The sequence below is a fragment of the Venturia canescens genome, chromosome 9 (genome assembly GCF_019457755.1).
Source record: "Venturia canescens isolate UGA chromosome 9, ASM1945775v1, whole genome shotgun sequence".
Taxonomy (NCBI): Eukaryota; Metazoa; Arthropoda; class Insecta; order Hymenoptera; family Ichneumonidae; genus Venturia; species Venturia canescens.
Window position 1 is genome coordinate 11,043,429 of NC_057429.1, and position 18,355 is coordinate 11,061,783.

The 18,355-nt window shown below is 35.3% G+C and overlaps 2 protein-coding genes and 2 non-coding genes across 4 annotated transcripts in view; 3 read left to right on the plus strand and 1 right to left on the minus strand.

Annotated features, from left to right (window-relative positions):
• Cad96Cb (protocadherin Fat 4-like Cad96Ca) overlaps window positions 1–18,355 on the minus strand; it is a 71,252-nt gene that overhangs the window by 48,797 nt on the left and 4,100 nt on the right. The window lies entirely within an intron of this gene.
• Window positions 2,241–2,359, plus strand: LOC122416671 (5S ribosomal RNA). The gene has a single exon (XR_006262159.1). It is a non-coding gene; the product is annotated as a 5S ribosomal RNA (ribosomal RNA).
• On the plus strand, window positions 11,326–11,444 carry LOC122416654 (5S ribosomal RNA). Its single transcript, XR_006262142.1, has one exon. It is a non-coding gene; the product is annotated as a 5S ribosomal RNA (ribosomal RNA).
• Window positions 12,090–18,355, plus strand: part of LOC122416582 (uncharacterized) — a 31,998-nt gene continuing 25,732 nt past the window's right edge. Inside the window, exon 1 of the mRNA XM_043429647.1 lies at window positions 12,090–12,516. Within this exon, the coding sequence (XP_043285582.1) occupies window positions 12,090–12,516 (427 nt within the window). The remainder of the gene's footprint in view (window positions 12,517–18,355) is intronic.

The following is an 18,355-nucleotide window of genomic DNA, read 5'->3' on the forward strand; positions in this document are numbered from 1 at the left end:
GTCCTTCCTCGTTGTGGTCCGGATTTCGAGTAACGAGATCGATTCGAAATTTCATAACGCGGTTTCTTGAGACCTAACCCCCCACCCTTAGCCTACTCGTTTGATCCTAGTTCTAACGATTTCTTCGAGATCTTCGAGATTCGCATAATAATAAAATTAGCTGTTCGAGAATATTCGAGGTTGACAGTTTTCGGCGTTGGATCTCGGTGCTGGAAGACGCACCGCGAGTTCGACGGTTCAGGGTGAGGGTTTCGAGTTAGCGTCCCACCGCTCGATGTTTTGAATCTCGTACTCGATGACCAACGAGATCTACGATGAATTAACGGACGGCCTCCTACTTTTAAACTGCCCGATTCTTTGTCTATCGATGCTACTTCCTTGATTTTTCGAAGCTCGTCGCTCGCTCATAAAATGTTTCAATGTGAAACAAAAAAAAATATAAAAATAAAATTCATAATATTGTTTACTTTATCGCATGAGACTTGAGAGGAGTATCTGTTCGAGAGGAATTCAGACAACGTCAAAAAACACCCTCCCCTGAGCCATTTTTAACGAATTATACAATTTTAAGTGACGAGCAGAATTGCTACGTCACACTACATAAAAGAACATTTACAGTAGTAATAAACGGAGAATCCTCACAAAAACAAACAATTGTAGCAGGGGTACCACAGGGCTGTTGCTATTTTTATACTATATAAACGACATACCAAAAACAAATGAAACAGATATTGTACTCTTCGCGGATAATATAGCCATTTATGCTAGCTCGTGGAAAAAGAAAAAAGCGCAATCTAACGTATAAGTACACGTCAACCTTGTAAAAAACCACTTTCATGACTGGAAAATTAAACTATATGCAAACAAGACTGAACTAGTACATTTCACACATAATAGAAAAAAACGAACAAGTCGTACCATTCCAAATGGGACAAGTACAAATAGCACTAAAAACGAGTGACAAATATTTCGGTGTGATACTAGATAATAAGTTAACGTTTACGAAGCACGTTCATAAAACTCGATGTAAAGCTAAAAAAATCAAAGGAATACTCTATTATTTACTCTGTAGAAAAAGTACTCTAAGCTTAACAAACAAACTAACATTATTGGAGCGTCGACTGAGACGCTAAGTATTAGTAAAAGATAAAATCACTATAAATGACAGAGAAAATAAGTTCTATAATATTCCTGCAGAACAAGCATCCATTTTCACTAGGTTTTTCGCGAGTAGATGGAACGAGACACGTTTGCCCTGTCATTCTTTTTAAGCATTATTATGGGGAAGATTAAATTGTGCGCCAAAGCAGAGTTTTTTATGGTGGCAAGCCGCTTAAGGGGTTTTTCCTAAATTTCGTGCACACCGGATTTTCCCCGGTTAACGGTCAATCGTTCGGGCTGGCCTTTTGGCGGCCAGATGTTTTATGACTGTTTTTCTATTTTGTAGTCTATCCGCGAAACTAAGTATTTACGAGGAGGGCTGGCGATTCTTAAAGAGAGGTACATGAAAAACAGCAGACCAATGAGAATGCATGTCTTGGATTTTGTATGTATTTTTCAACCCCCTCCTTTTGAGTGGAAGTAAATCGAGACTCCATAGTTTTGAAAGAAACTAAGGGAGTTCTCGAAAAGGAGTTGCCGAGTCAACACTAGAGACTGAGATATAGCCGAGTCTGTACAACCGATAGTATACAAATTCTTCAGTGTTGCCGAGTCAACCTTATGAATCAAGTCATTTGTAACATCCGTGTACTTGAATTTAAACTTCCAAAAATATAGAAGCAGTGTATCCGAATTTACATTTCTTTCTACGCGAAACAGTCACCCTTAATTAATTTAAAGTGTGACATTGGTTCACTTCTTTCGTCACATCAGTGCAGTGAAATTTACGACCTCACTGGAAAATCAAAAAAATCGCGAGAGACGTTGAGCCAAAACAATTATTTAAATCTACAATTAAGCCAATTATGTTATATGCCCCAAACCTCTGAACGCGAAAGTCGTCTCCAATACACGACATCGCGAGTAGATTCACCTTTGTAATTTACAATAAACTACAGACTTTTGTTATCTCCACAATCTGTTGAGTTCAAGACTCATTTCCTACCAGCAGCGATGTCATTTTTTCATGGAAAAAATTACGTGAAGACCTCAGATTCTTCGACGCCTCGATGATTACGGAATTTACGATTTTATGCGGATGTATTTGCAAAAATTTCAGCCGCTCAAATTTCCCGTCGGCCAACGACCATACCACGCTGAATGCACCAGTTCTCGTCTGATCACTGAAGTTAAGCAGCATTGGGCGCGGTCAGTACTTGGATGGGTGACCGCTTGGGAACACCGCGTGCCGTTGGCTCTCAATTTTGCCAATTAACGCGATCGTATTTTGTTTTAACCGTTGAAAATGATGAATTCATCATCGAAATTTCCACATGTTCTTTTTTCCACCACGAGGAAACATATTCAACCCACATGCCCGGACAAAGATTTCGGACAAATAGAAATATCGTTGATTACTCCGAAACCGGAAATGGAGTAGTAAAACGAAGGGGATCAGCAGCGATGTCTTTTTTTCATGGAAAAAATTTTATGATGACCTCAGATTCTTCGATGCCTCGATGATTACGGAATTTACGATTTTATGCGGATGTATTTACAAAAATTTCAGTCGTTCAATTTTACGATCAGCCAACGACCATACCATGCTGAAATCACCAGTTTTCGTCTAGTTCTCGTTCAACCCTCGTCCCTATCGGTTCGGCCGAGATCGAGAGAAGCAGCGGTCCGGCTAATTTTTTCTTTCTTTATTTCTCATATATTATATAACATTCTGGCCAAAAGTTTGAACACAAATTGCATAATCGACCATAATCCTTTGAAATAGTGGTGTAAATATAAAAAGCGTGGCTCAAGAAGAGCCCAACATACAATGTGAAGACCATATTACCCATGGTGGGTATAAGGAAAATGTTTTTAACGAAGTAATAATCAAACAGAGGAAAAGGAAACTTCCAGAAAACGAGGACAAAATGGAAAGCATGAAAAAGAAACCCGATAAAGAGGGAACAATACCGTGCAGAAACAGGTACAGTGCACTAGAAAATCAAAGTGATGACATGGACACAGACAGTGAAAGTGAAAGTGAAACAAATAATAAATTGCAAAACGAGGAAAATCAAAAGAGACATAATCAACAAAATAAATCAAGAACTAGCAAGCCTCCTCCGCTTGCTATTCACGGAACAATTGACACCTGCAGAGAATTCAACAAAGCCCTCAAGGACGCATTGAAAACAAACTATCACGTCACATACCACAGTGACCACATAAAAGTTTTTACATCGACTAACGAACAATTCAACCTACTAAAGAGCCTGTGGACTCAAAAAAAATCTCGAATTCCACACCTACACTAGCAAAACTGAAAAAAGAAAAACATTTGTGATCGTCGGTCTACACAAGGAAACAGAAATCGACGAAATCAAGCAGGAAATAACCGAGCACGGGTTTGAAGTAGTAAATGGAAATTTACTAAAAAATACCCTGAAAACAAAACACATGATCTCTCTCAAAGGAGAAGCCAACCTCAAATTACTCGAAAAAGAGATCAAATTTATAAATTATACGAAAATTACATGGGAGCATTATCGTACCAAAAAAAGAATCACACAGTGTCATCGATGTCAAGCCTGGGGTCATGCTACATCGAACTGATTTGCCAAGCCAGTATGCCTTAAATGTGCAGATAAACATTTCACGCGGGAGTGCACTAAATCAAAAGACGAACCAGCTAAATGTGCTAATTGCAACTCGGATCACCCAGCGAATGCAACAATATGCCCGGAGTACCAAAAAAGATTGAGTTTAATTGCAACACGCAATAGAACCAATAACATTCAATCGAGACCACATCAACATACCAACAGTCCAAACACATCAGATGAAAAAGTCTTTTCCAGGCTAAAATTTTAAAGTGGCTCAGAAGCCCCAACGAGACAACCCAATATACACCGAGACAGCAAACGGACAAAGGACAAGGAAAATCAGTATAGCTCGATTCTCAAGTGCGGACTACGAAGGGCTAGCGCAAAACGTAAACAGCGAAGGCGCAACGATGAGCTCGAATTACCCCCAAAGCGATACGAGAAAACTCCACTACGAAGCCTGACTGAAGTACAGCCAAGGCTCCGAGGGCATACCAAAGACTATTCTGATACTGACTGAGACGTCTGTAAGTGAAAATGAGTTCTCCGAACCACAGAAACAGCCGCTTCTGACCAGATTCCATAACAATAATAATAACACTCAGATAAGCTATGAAAATATATATCTGAATCATGAAATCAATTACTTTTTAACTCTAACGAATGAAATTAAAGACCTCAATAAAATATTCAACATTCAAAAATGATAGCCGTCATAGAATCATTCAAACAAGAAATTCAAAATTGCAAATCGCCTTCAGAAAAATTTCAAGTTTTCTTGAATTCTGCGAAAAATTAAATAATGACTGTTATTCGTATTGAAAGGAACATTTTTTGAGAGTCTCTAAAAACAGCCGATGGACACGTGATGGCCAAATGACAGCGCTCTTCATTTTTTTGTCTCGCGGAGTACGCGGATTTCAAGGGTTTTTCTTGGGAAAACCCTTGCAAAAAGCCGAAGGGGTGATCTCCATAAAAAAGGAGGCCCTCGAGTGGGCTCGGGCCTCTGGGGTTAGAGGACACGAGTAAAGACGCGGAACGGGCAATCTTGCTTCACCGGACAAATCCTCGGGCTCTCCCAACTTACTTGCTGACCAGAGTCTATCATTGTTTTTGTTTCGAGTCATACCTATTCTTGTATTCTCAATTATTAATAGAGGAGTTTACTGTTTTGTGGACTACATATATTTTCTTTACTTTGAATAAATATTACTCCTACAGTATTTGTAGCGAAAATGTAAATGGACTGAGAGGATGAATACACCGGATACTGGACGAACCTTAGGGATCATCTTACTTTTTTTTGATTAGAGTTTAATATTCTTATTAATATCGATTTCTAATACTTCTCCTGATACGCGATCTATGCGGAAGGAGGACCAAGACAAAAGAGAGAGAGAGAGAGAGACTTCAGAGACGTCGGTCAGACGTAGTATTACGTAGAGAGATTTTAGAGACGCCGGTTAGGTACAATTTTTGAAAAATTAAGATTCTAAGACGTTGGTTAGACGCAGTAGTCGAGAGATTTTTATACGTCGGTTAGACGATTTCTTTGTATTTTGTTTAAAGCGCCGGTTAGGCGAGAATTGTTTTTCGAACGTCGGTTAGACGAGAATTGTATCAACGTGAAGCGTCGGTCAGACGCATAGTTGCGGAAATATTGTACTGGAATTCAAGCAATTCCCAGGCGACACGAGCTTCGGAGAGCTCCTTAGAGAAGCAGTTTTGTGTTGTACGCCATGCTTTTACAAGGAAAGGGCAGAGAAAAAAGGGTCATGGAGTATTCCAACGAAAAAACCACGGTCGAGCAACAGAAATATCACTCGTACGACTGGGAGACTCTTGCGGTGGTCGAGGCGCTCGAAGCTTTACGCGTCTACCTGTTAGGCATTAAGTTTACGGTAGTAACTGATTGCATTGCCATACGGCCAACAGTTGACAAAAAGGACATACAACTATAACTAAGAGTTGCGAGATGGTGGATATATGTGCAGAACTACAACTTTAACATCGTTTACCACTCAGGAATTCAAGGGGCACATGCAGACTACCTGAGCAGAACTTCCCTCGAATGTATGGTCGTAAACATCAGTGATGCGAAATGAATCAAAGTTGCCCAATTTCGAGATCCAGATATGGTGGTGATCGCGAAAATATTGGAGTCGAGGGAGATCAAACCAGACATGAAAAAGTACTTGGACAAGTATAACTTCAGAAATGGCGTCGTTTTTTGGCGTACCGAAACCGGTAATAATGTACTTGTCCCGTTTTGGAATAGGTGGTTGGTGCCATGCACGTCGCGTTTCAACGTAGTAAAGCTGTGTCACGACGATCGGGAATATTTTGCAGTGGAAAAGGCTTTGGAAAAAGTGCACGAAAATGATTGGTTTAACGTGGGAAATCAGTTTATACGTGTCAAAAAATAAACTGTTTTTAGAATTTCATAAATTGTTAGTAAGACTATTCAGGAATATGTTGCCAACATTTCAAAGTAAAATTTCGATTATTTTCGATGCTATGAGCACTTCGGTTCGGCGCCGAAGTGAACGCAGTAGTTTCTTACACACTTACCTGACTCAATACCGTTTTTTTCGATACGATTTTTTTCAACTAGTGGGCATTCTAGCTCAAAAGTTATTGACCAATCGTTCTGTAAATTTGTGTGAATATTCTTTATTCAATTACAATGTATAGTACCCTAACTTTGAGATGATATTATTATTGAAAATATTTTTTTTTATGCAAAAAAGGTGAAAAAACATCGTATAAAAACATGATATTGTGGTCAAAAATCTCACAAACGTGCAATTTTCAACTTTTTTGATCACTTCTAGGTTCATATTCTTAGGGAATATGCTTGTTAACGAAAAGAAAAGTTGTAATAGTTACTGATAAAAATTCTAACTTCAGAAATGCCCACGAGCAAAAAACTCGGATGGCGATCATCCATGGACAAAAACTTCTAATATCACTTTTTCCGGCGAAAATGACTGGAACAAAGTATACTTCAAAACATGAATAAAATATCTTTCAAGTTTAAACGAATCTGATTATTCCTACCCTGTTCGAAAAATTCACGAAAGATACGAAAATTTCGGCCTCCTAAACTGGTTTCCCTCGTTAAAGGTATGCGAAAATTCGTCAAGAAATACGTGGAGACATGTTTAAACTGCTTGTATCATAAAGCGAGTTCGGGCCACAAGCCTGGTTTATTGCACCCTATCGAAAAGGTCGCTATTCCATTTCACACGCTGCATCTAAATCATGTGAGGCCATTCATTCGCAGTAAGTGTAAAAACGCACAGATACAGATGATCATCGTAGACGGGTTCCGAAAACACCAAAGTAACAGTCTTGCTCCTGTTAGACATCGAAAAAGCCTTCGATAGAGTCTGGATCGATGGGCTAATATATAAAATGATCAAATTCGAATATCTCATAATACTCATAAAATATATAAACTCGTATCTCAAAAATAGACACTTACAAGTTACAGTCAATAATAATGTACATTCCACAATAAGAAAAATAAGAGGAGGAGGGCTGTTATTTTTCGAGGGCTTCCAGGAGATCACAGGAGCAATGTAAAAAGATATTTTTAAAAATAAGAAATTTCAATCTGAAGCTAAAGGATGCCTCTACACTGTCTGATACTTTTTCTTTTGTCCAAATAAAACCCTTTACCAGAAAAAAATCGTGGAAAAGTGATTTTTTCTTTGGTCTTGCAACTGTATATAATTCGTTTATGTTTATAAAAGTTACGATATTCATCTTTTATTTTTTCTGTCACAAGAGAAGATTTTCAACCCACATCTTTCAACGAGAATTCCGGCCGAAATAGAAATATAGTTGGTTGCTCCAAAATTGAAATCAAAGTAGTGAAACGAAGAAGCCCATCAGATTTTATGTTTTCATCGGAATAATTCGGCGAAATCTCAGATTTTTTATGTTTCTCAGTAATTAAGGGATATACGCTTTTGCGTAAATCCATTTATATAAATTCAAACCATTTTTTTTTTAATCTTCAGGCAACCACCATGCATGCTGAAAACACCAGTTCTCGTCCTGACCTCTAAGATTCGATCTTTTTGCAACGCGTCGGCCAAATTCATAATTCACAAGGAATTTCTTTAAACGACGCACTTCTCGTAGGATCTATAATTCAAGACGATATTTCCTGGCTGCTCTTATACGAAGTTCAAAGTTCCTTTGTCGATTGGTTAGTGGTGATCACGAAGTGATGTGTTGCTGAAGTATGCTGTACGCTGTATAGCTCATCGGTTTTGGAATCGTTCGTACACAAATGTTTTGCGGATACTGCAAGTTGGCAGTTTTCTTTTAACACTGAATTAGTAGTTTTTATAGCACTTCCCAATGTAACCGTTTTAAGAACCGTTCGTAGTGATCTTATGCGGCTCGAAGCACCACTAATGTAACGATCACTCACGCCCCGTGATTTAAATATTTTTATCGATCCGGGTCGTAAATTTCGATGTCACTCGTACGATGACGGGATTTTTATGATGCTTTCGTAACTATAATTAATTGCTGACGAACTTAGTTATAAGTGAGTTGTGATCACAAAAGGTTTAGAATATTTAAAAATAAACAGAAAATTATTGTTGGTTACAAATATTAAATCTACGCGCGACGTCATTGTGTTGAAGACGTCAGTCGGGTTTTATGTTTGGACGTAGACTGACTTCTTAGAGCTCACTAGGAATGCTCCAAGTCTCGTCCCTTTACTATTTAAAACAGACATCTGTTTCGACCAATCCGGCAAAAGTGGAATATAATATAAAAACAAGAAGGACAAGGAGTGAAAAAACTCGAGGGTTTTCCGTGGACTCGGGACACTTTGGGGAAAACCGGGTACTAACAAAAAGCGCACGTCTTTTCCGAAACATTCCAGAAGGGCTACGGGCAGTTAAAGAATTGCCTATGGGAAAGGTGCACACTGCTAAAATGCTTTTGACTGCTAAATGTGCTTTATTGACCTGCGAGCGATCGAACACAAACGATTGAAAGCGCGCCTTCAAGACCCCTTGTCATTCATTTTATAACTGTGAAGACTTTTTGTAATTCCTGAGTTTATTTGCAATCATATTTCAGTGGCTAGTAACCTTAAGTTGGAATATGTAAAGAAATATAAAATAAAATCCGTTCCGTTGAGGACGGAACTTGCTCCCCTCTCAAGACGGCATCGATCAAGAAATGTGGAAATCTATTTGATAAGTTTTATAATCCTATATGATGGTCATCGGCAACGGAAAGAGACGTCGGATGTTGTGAACAAACGTTCCTTCGGACGTCTTCAATCATACAACCCTGATGACGTCGTCAGCGCCTGGGAAGGTTTTCATTACCCGACCCATGGGCCACCGAAGGAGAGGTAGATACTTGATGAGTACAAGGATACCTTTCTAGGTCTCGCGCGTTCCATGAGTCAACTTGTAACGAACAGTGAGATTCGGTAAATACTCTTTGTTTCCTGAAATCGTTTCCAGAAATCTTAGCGTACCTTTTGAATCAGCTTCCACGATGAAAGATTGTTTCGTTTTAGCGTTTCAATAAGGTCAACTTCTGGTGAACTCGTTAGTGAATTACCGATGAAGAAATGACCCGGAGTAAGAGCTAGAAGATCGTTGGGGCATTGGAAATGGTAGTCAATGGACGAGAATTCATGATTGCTTCGATCTCGATGAAAAAAGTATCTAATTGTTCAAATGTGAATTATTGGTATCCAACTACTCTTTTCGAATGTCGTTTAAAAGATTTTACTGCTGCTTCCCAGACTTTCCCAAAGTTAACTGAATGGAATAGCATAAAGAGCTATTGAATTTCTTGTTCAGACCATTGATTAGAGACCGCCGTATTGTATTTGTCATAACGATAAAGTTCCATAATCTCCTTAAAGTTATTGTTTGCTGTGACAATCGTCGTCCCATGTACGAAATATTCTACGAATATATATTTTTGCAAGTCCTTGGAGTGTTATGAAGCGTTTTAATGCTGCGATAAAATCTTCAATTTTCACGTCACTCACGACGAATTTCAGGTAGACCGCCTCTACTGAGAGGCATACGAAGAACGGTACGTAAACCTTCACCTGACCACGATTTCTCACCTATTTTTCTTTTATAAAGAATGGGTCGCAGTAATTGACACTGATATTTAAAAATGGTCTTCCTTCGGTGACGCCGATCTTTAGTAATCTCCTATTATACATTTCGTGGCAATCTATCTCTACGGATATAATGCTAACATCGTAGCTAAACAAGTACAAATGCATGTGAATATACTACAACCATTCTACATAAAGTGGAAAATTGCTATAAATGAAACAAAAATAGAAAGGATTGTATTCTCTCACGCCAAAAAGTTTAACAGACAAAGCATTTAACAGATCATCCGAGCCCACAAGATCAACGGATATAGAATCATATCCATAACAACAGAAAATATCTTGTATTACGTCGAGACTCCAAGTTAATATTCAAAAACCATATCAACAAAACCATTCAGAAAGTAATAGGTACGTCCGGAAAAATTAACCGTTCGATGACATTAAACTCAAAACTGGCTTTCAACAAAAAACTATTAATTCATAGAATGATCTTCGGACCTTTCCTCCAATTGATACTCGAAGAAAATACATATACAAAAATAACGGAATTCCATAATAGAAAAAATTACTTGATGATTCAAGACTACATCAAAGATCTGACCGAAAAATTCTACAAAACGAAGTAATTCTCAAGCTACTAACACGATACTAACACGATTTTTGTACACACAGTACAAAAATAAGAGAAAGTAGTAAGTTAAGCTCAAAGACAGGAACTACCTACAATTGAGGAAAATGTTGCTATTTGTAAAATATACGATGTAACTTCTGTTGTATTAATGTTTATATAAAAGAAAGTTTAATGAAAAAAAAGTATATGCTTTAGACCAAGAGACAGAAGTGAAAAACTTCATCGGAGCGAGCTTAATACCTACCAAATACAGCTATTTATTTTTTCGTTATATATTCATCAAGTAACAACATATACAAAATATATAATTATAATTGTGTATAATTTACTTTGCTATATTTTGCTCTGAATGATCGTCATTTGTATATTACTCTAAAAATGAAAGAACAGGTTTGTAGTAATTAAAATATGAAACAAATACTTTTGATTGAAAAATTTGCTAAATATCTAAAAAAAAAAACTTCGTCAATCGTAGTTCCAGTTGCACTCCATTAGGATCATTCGACATATTCAAATCTAATGTTGATTTTAAAAAAATCAATTATTGACTTCGATGTGCCTTTTGCGAAATGACCATTGAAATCCCCACTCAAAATCATTGACAAAGTAGTCGACTCGAGCAGACTTTACTCAATAAAGCGTTACATAGCCTAGCGTGAAACGGTCGCCGAATCAGTATAGCAGTGTCGCGTTGATATAACTCTCTTTTTGCCTTAGTTGACTCGGGCTGACTTTACCCGAACGAGCGTTACATAGGCGAGCGTGATGGCTCAGGCTGATTAAAATACCCACGAAATAAAGTGCTCAGCGCAGCTAGAGAAGGCTATCGTTAAAAAAAAAAGTTCGCATATTAAATTTCAGCCAACGACCATACCACGCTGAAAGCACCAGTTCTCGTCCGATCACTGAAGTTAAGCAGCATTGGGCGCGGTCAGTACTTGGATGGGTGACCGCTTGGGAACACCGCGTGCCGTTGGCTCTCAATTTTGCCAATTAACGCGATCGTATTTTGTCGTAACCGTTGAAAATGATGAATTCATCACCGAAATGTTCACATGTTTTTTTTTTTCCACCACGAGGAAACATATTCAACCCACATGCCCGGACAAAGATTTCGGACAAATAGAAATATCGTTGATTACTCCAAAACCGGAAATGGAGTAGTAAAACGAAGAGGACCAGCAGCGATGTCATTTTTTCATGGAAAAAATTACGTGAAGACCTCAGATTCTTCGACGCCTCGATGATTACGGAATTTACGATTTTATGCGGATGTATTTCCAAAAATTTCAGCCGCTCAATTTTCCCGTCAGCCAACGACCATACCACGCTGAAAGCACCAGTTCTCGTGGAGTCTGGCCGCGACGTTCAAAGCGATCACATCGCTCTGCTAGACGTGCAAGATTATAAGAGTTAAAAAGTGTAATTTGAGTGGATATAAGAGGAAATATAAGCAAAAATATATGATCAATAGATAGTGGTGGCTGTAGAGTTAAAAGTGATAAATAAAACAGTGATTAATACAAAATTAAATGTGTTTTTCTCCTACCAGGCTAGGAAAGCCTTGGTGAGGACAATACATAAAGAAAAACAAAATAGCATTGGCTATAAATAAGGAAAAAAAATGGCCTTAACAACCGATACAGCAAATCAAAAGAAATTTAATTTGCGAGAAAAAGATTTTCCTAAACTGGACTCGATCCAATTGGATCATCTATTGAAAAAAACGCTTATGGAAAATAAAAGAAAGAAAAAATACGATTCAAATAATCCTAAGCCGAACCTGACAAAAGCAAGAAAAAGAGGAGCAACGGATGTCGCTTCAGAAGATACTGCCGATAAAAGCAACAACGCATCTTCACCGTCTGAAGAATGGGAGCTTCCCAAGAGACCGATAAAAAGAAGAACTACAACATCGACGCAAGATAATGGAGATATTAATTTGACTGAAAACCAATATCAGCAGCTCTCCGATGACAGCGAGTATGAAGAAGATGAGAACAACACGGATATGGAAGTAAATCAAGCGCAAGTAAATCAGCTAAAGAAAGGTAAACCTCCGCCGATTTTTACAACAAAAACAAGCATGAGAACAATAATAACATTAATTAATAATTTGAAAATCCCAAAAAAAGAAATTTCAATCAATGAATCAAAAATTAACAATGAAGTCAGTCACACGATTTATACAAAAAATCAAGAACATTATGACAAGATAATTAATGTGGTTAAATCTCAAAAAATTGAGTTTTTTACTTACACTCCAAGAGAAAGTAAACCGAAATCAATTCTGATCAAAGGAATAAGAGGAGAATTTAATGAACAAGACATAAAAAAGGAATTATTAGATCTTGATATCCCCAACGTCGAGCTGATTGACATAAAAAAGTTTCAATTTGACAAAAATAGACCGGAAAGATATCATTTCCTAATACAAGTCACACAAAACAGTTCAACTGAAGAACTCTTCAAAATTAAAGCTCTCGCATATCAGAGAATTAGATGGGAAAGATTGCGAAAACCAAAAATATACCAGTGCAGGCGATGCCAACGTATAGGCCACTCGAGCAAAAACTGTCATCTAGAGTATAGATGTGTAAAGTGTGCAAAAACTCATGGGCCGGGTAATTGTGAAATAAACCCGATGGAGGGTAAAGAAAAATTTGTATGTGCAAATTGTGGTCAAAAAGGGCATCCAGCGTCATACAAAGGATGTCCTTACTTAAAATTAGCGATAAATCTTAAAACGAAGCAACAAAACCAAAATAAAAATTTAATACAGCAAAAGATTAATAAAATTACAAACATGCAGGAAAAAACTTCATATGCTCAAAAGACTAAGAGCTATAATCCGGTAAGAATACAGAATAAAGAAGTACCGAAGGTAACAAAAAAAATAATGCAAGACTATTCAAGAAAAATGGAAAAACCCTCGACATCGTATGAAGAAGATAGTTATTATGAAGAAAATAATCGAACAAGTCAACAAGATCAAAGACCAATATGGTTTAATGAGCTAAGAAATGATATAGCTTTAATAATAACGAATCAATTTAAAAATTTATCAGAACAAGTAAAGGCTAACACGGAAAGAATTGAATTTATATTTAACTCACTATTTCAAGAGTAATGAATAACACAAGCGATACAATAAGTCAAATTAATATCGCAGCGATTAATGTAAATTCAATAATTGCAAATTATAGAAGATTAGAGCTACAAGAATTTATAAACAAATATAATCATGACATAATACTATTGTCTGAAACTAAACTCAATAAAAAATATAAATTAACATATCAAAATTATGATATGATAAGAACAGATAGACCCAATTCAATTCAGGGAGGGGGAACGGCAATATTAATAAGGAATAATATACAATATGAAGTAATTACATATCCAACATCTGCTAGAAACGAAATTATTGAATTTACGATAATAAAAGTTCAAACAAATAAAATTAAAAATTTATATATTATAAGTATATATGCCACAAATGACAATAGAAAACTATTTATAAAAGAGCTCGATGCTTTATGTAATAAGTTAAAAATTTACAGAGAGAGCACATATTATATAATGGCTGGAGATTTTAATATTAGACAAAAAAAATGGGGAGATAGGGTAAATAATCAAAGAGGTAGATATATGGATAGATGGGAATTTAGCCAAAGTGAAAGATATAAAACAAAAATAATTGTTCCAGCAGAGTCGACATATCACCCAGCACATTCATTTTTAGATATAGGAATAATTGATGCACGATTGAATATAACAAATCTAATAAATAATAAGTTAAAGACACTTCCATATGATAGTGATCATGCAGCGTTAACGTTTACGGTAAAATTTGAAAATAATGAAATAATTAAAAATGATATATCAAATAAAAAAATTAGATACAATTACAAGTCAACAAATTGGAGTAAGTTCAAAAAAAGAATTATTAAAGATTATAATATAGAAATACCTGATAATAAAAATTTAACAATAAATGAAATTGATGAATTTATAAATCAAATAAATAATATAATAACAAATACAATAAAAAACATAACTCCAAAAATAAATAACAAAGATAGTATTTCTAAATATAACAACTCTAAAATAAAAAGTTTACAAAAAAATAAATCAATAATAGTCTCTTTAATGCATAAATTACATATAGTTGATCCAACAGGGAAATTATTAATAACAAAAAACGCAAAGAAAGCTTTAAAACAAATAAGAGATAGTTTGCGACAAGTTTTTAGACAGGAAACAGAAAAATATTGGGTGAATCAATTAAAAAAAATTGATTATAAGAATGCTGAAGCATTCTTCCCAAATATAAATAGATTACTAAGATCTAAACAACCAATACAAATAGAAAATATACACATTAATGAAAATGATCTTGAAAATTTGAACAGAAATAATTGTAATATAACAAGTGCACACAAAGAAAATAATAAATATGTCCTTACAAATGCATTAGATAAACTAAATGCTATAGGAGATTTTTATGAAAAAATAAATTCGCCAAGATACTTAAATAATGGAACGCAATTTGCAGAAATTGTAACAAATACAGCAAGGAAAATTAAAGACAAACTTGAACAAAATAGGAGAAACAATAAAACAATAACAACCTTCTCAATTAATAATAAGGCGATAAATCCCACTGAATGTAATATAAATCCATATCCATTCTGTAATATTGAAACTGTCATTAAAATACTTAAAAATCTTCCAAATAAGACTTCCAGTGGACTTGATGATATACCGTCAGTGGTATTGAAGCATATACCAACAAAATTAATAAAGGATATTACAGTATTATTTAATAACGCAATAAATAATAATTATTTCCCAGTAATATGGAAAAAAGCCAAAGTATTACCAATTTTAAAAAAGAATAAAGACCCAAACGATCCAACAAGCTATAGACCAATTAGTCTTACTCCAAATCTAAGTAAAGTGTTTGAAGCAATTATAAATAATAAAATAAATAATCATTGTTTTATAAATTCAATAATTCCGGACAATCAATATGGGTTTAAGCAGAGACATTCAACAATAAATGCAATTCACAAGTTATTATCTGATTTAAATACGTGGGTAGGAAATAGCCAAATAGTTGGAGCAGCTTTATTAGACTTGGAGAAGGCATTTGATTCTGTTTGGCTAGATGGCCTTTTATATAAATTAGTAAGAAAAAAATTTCCAGAATGGCTTATTTTAACTATATGGGATATGATTTCAAAAAAAACTTTTGTAACTTGGGACGGGATAAATTTATCTACAAAAACTTTTATAATAGAAGAAGGATTGCAACAAGGAACTGTAAACTCCCCAATTCTTTTTAATATATTTACATGTGACTTATTAAACTCATTTGATTTAAATAACGGAAATGATACATCAGCAATAGCATTTGCAGATGATGTAATAGTTTACACTAAAAGTAATAAAGCAACTACAGTACAAAATAAACTAGAGGAAATAACTGAAAAAATTAATAAATATTACTGCAATTGGAACCTAAGAATAAACCCACAAAAATGTGAAACAATTTTATTTAGAAAGCCTGGATATCAATTATCATCTTCGAATAAAATTGGAATAACTAATTTTCAAATAAAAACAAAAATACCTGGAACAAATTTAAGACAAAATATACCGCATAAGAAAGAAGTGAAATATCTAGGAATGCATTTAGATTATTTACTCAGAGGAAACATTCATCTAAAAAATCAGTTAGTCAAAGCTAAAAAAGCATTTCAAGCAAATTGTGCTATTTTTTTCAACAAGCATCTATCAAATAAAACAAAAATAATATTATACATGCTGCTAATAAGGCCGATTATAACATATGCTGCTCCAGTTTGGTGGAATACTAATAATACGATGTTTGAACAGATAAGGAGATTTGAGAGAAAATGCTTAAGAGCTTGTTTACACATGAATAGATCTGCTCATTCTGACTACAAACACTTTATAGAAAATAAAATAATTTACAATATGGCCAATATTCCAAGAATCGATTCCTTTACAATAAAATTAACTAGAGATTATTTCAGTAAATTACATTTATTAAATAATAGAGTGATCAGAGGTATAACAATCCAAGATGATAGAGTTACTGAGAGACAATTAATGAAAGGATATATAACGCCACAGGCATTTATATATTGTGATCAAAAAGGTTTAATTCAAAATGCTAATAATATTCCAATACTATATCATTGGAAACGAAATAAGGCAAATAAAAGGATATCAATGCGGAATAATGACTTTGAAAATAATATAAACAACTTTAATGGATCTATTATAATACCTAAAAGAGATTATAATGACTTTTACAGATTAAATTTCAGAAAATATTGGTGGTTAAGTAGGAATGCCGTAAATATTAATGAATTAATTGAAAGGAAAAAACAATTTATGTTAAATGATATAAATACGTAAGACATATGATTTTTTTTTTATCTATTACATTTTGTTAATCAAGATCCCAGAAATAAAATAAAATTGTATATATGTAAATAAGTTATTATCTGACATAATGAGAAATATGTAGAGGTTTTTTTTTTCTGTTCAATTAAAAATAATTTTCCTCATGCTATAAGTAAATGGTCAGTATGAATATTGGTTTACTGTTAGTAATAGTATAATATTTATAAGAAGATGGCAAAAATAAACATTAATTAATTAAAAGAAATGATACGTATGAGACTTGTAAGCTTGCAAGCATATATGTAATAAGTTAAGAAAATAATGGATTTGTTTACCTGTTTTGTTGTATCCAAAAAAAAAAAAAAAAGTTTAAATATGTATGAAGAATTTAACAATAAACATCTATAAAAAAAAAAAAAAAAAAGCACCAGTTCTCGTCCGATCACTGAAGTTAAGCAGCATTGGGCGCGGTCAGTACTTGGATGGGTGACCGCTTGGGAACACCGCGTGCCGTTGGCTTTCATTTTTGCCAATTAACGCGATCGTGTTTTGTTTTAACTATCGCAAATGATGAATTCATCAACACAATGTTCACTTGTTTTTTTTTCGCCACGAGGGGACATTTTCAGCCCACATGCCCGGACGAAGGTCGGCCAAATGGAGTATGGAGAATAACGGGAAGAGAGCGATCACGATCCGAATCAGCCCTATATTAATATAATTAATTTTTTAGGCTATCGATTATTTCTTTTGGAAAAATTTTACTGGAATATTACGATGAATAATACGTCATAATATTCCACATTTTAGTAACTGCGTATTTGCGAACCACCGGGTTCGCCTCAGTCTCTCTCTCAGCGCGCGCTCAAGGCCAGCGTCGTCCTCGCGTGTTTACCTTTTTTTTCTAGCGCTTCGCGCTCGCTGCTTGTGTTATCTATAGACCAATTTCGTTACAATATTTTCCTACTTATTCCTGCTTACATATTTCGAAGTTGAGGCTTCCTGGCGAAATATTATTTCTGTTTTCGTGAATTCCAGACTTTTGCGTGCGATCGAGCGGCATTGTATTTTCTTATGTAAATGAAAGTCGTTGAGTTGCCTACCAAGCCAAGACGCCTCGTTTTATCTATCCAAACTGGATTACCTCGCAACAAGTATTCAATTATTTTTTTTTGTCGCGACTGATTTATTTTTGCGTGCAGTTAATTTAGTATATTAATTTTATAAATGGGAGCCGTCAAGTTGCCTGCAGAGCCACGATGCACAGCTGCTGACCTATCCATTGTGGACTACCTCGCAGTGGTGACCACAATGGATTTGTGCGGATTTATTTGCAAAAATTCTAACAGATCGTTTTTATCATCAGCCAACGACCATACCACGCTGAAAGCACCAGTTCTCGTCAGTTCTCGTCGAGTTGTTGTCAAGCGAGCATCACAACACTGGACG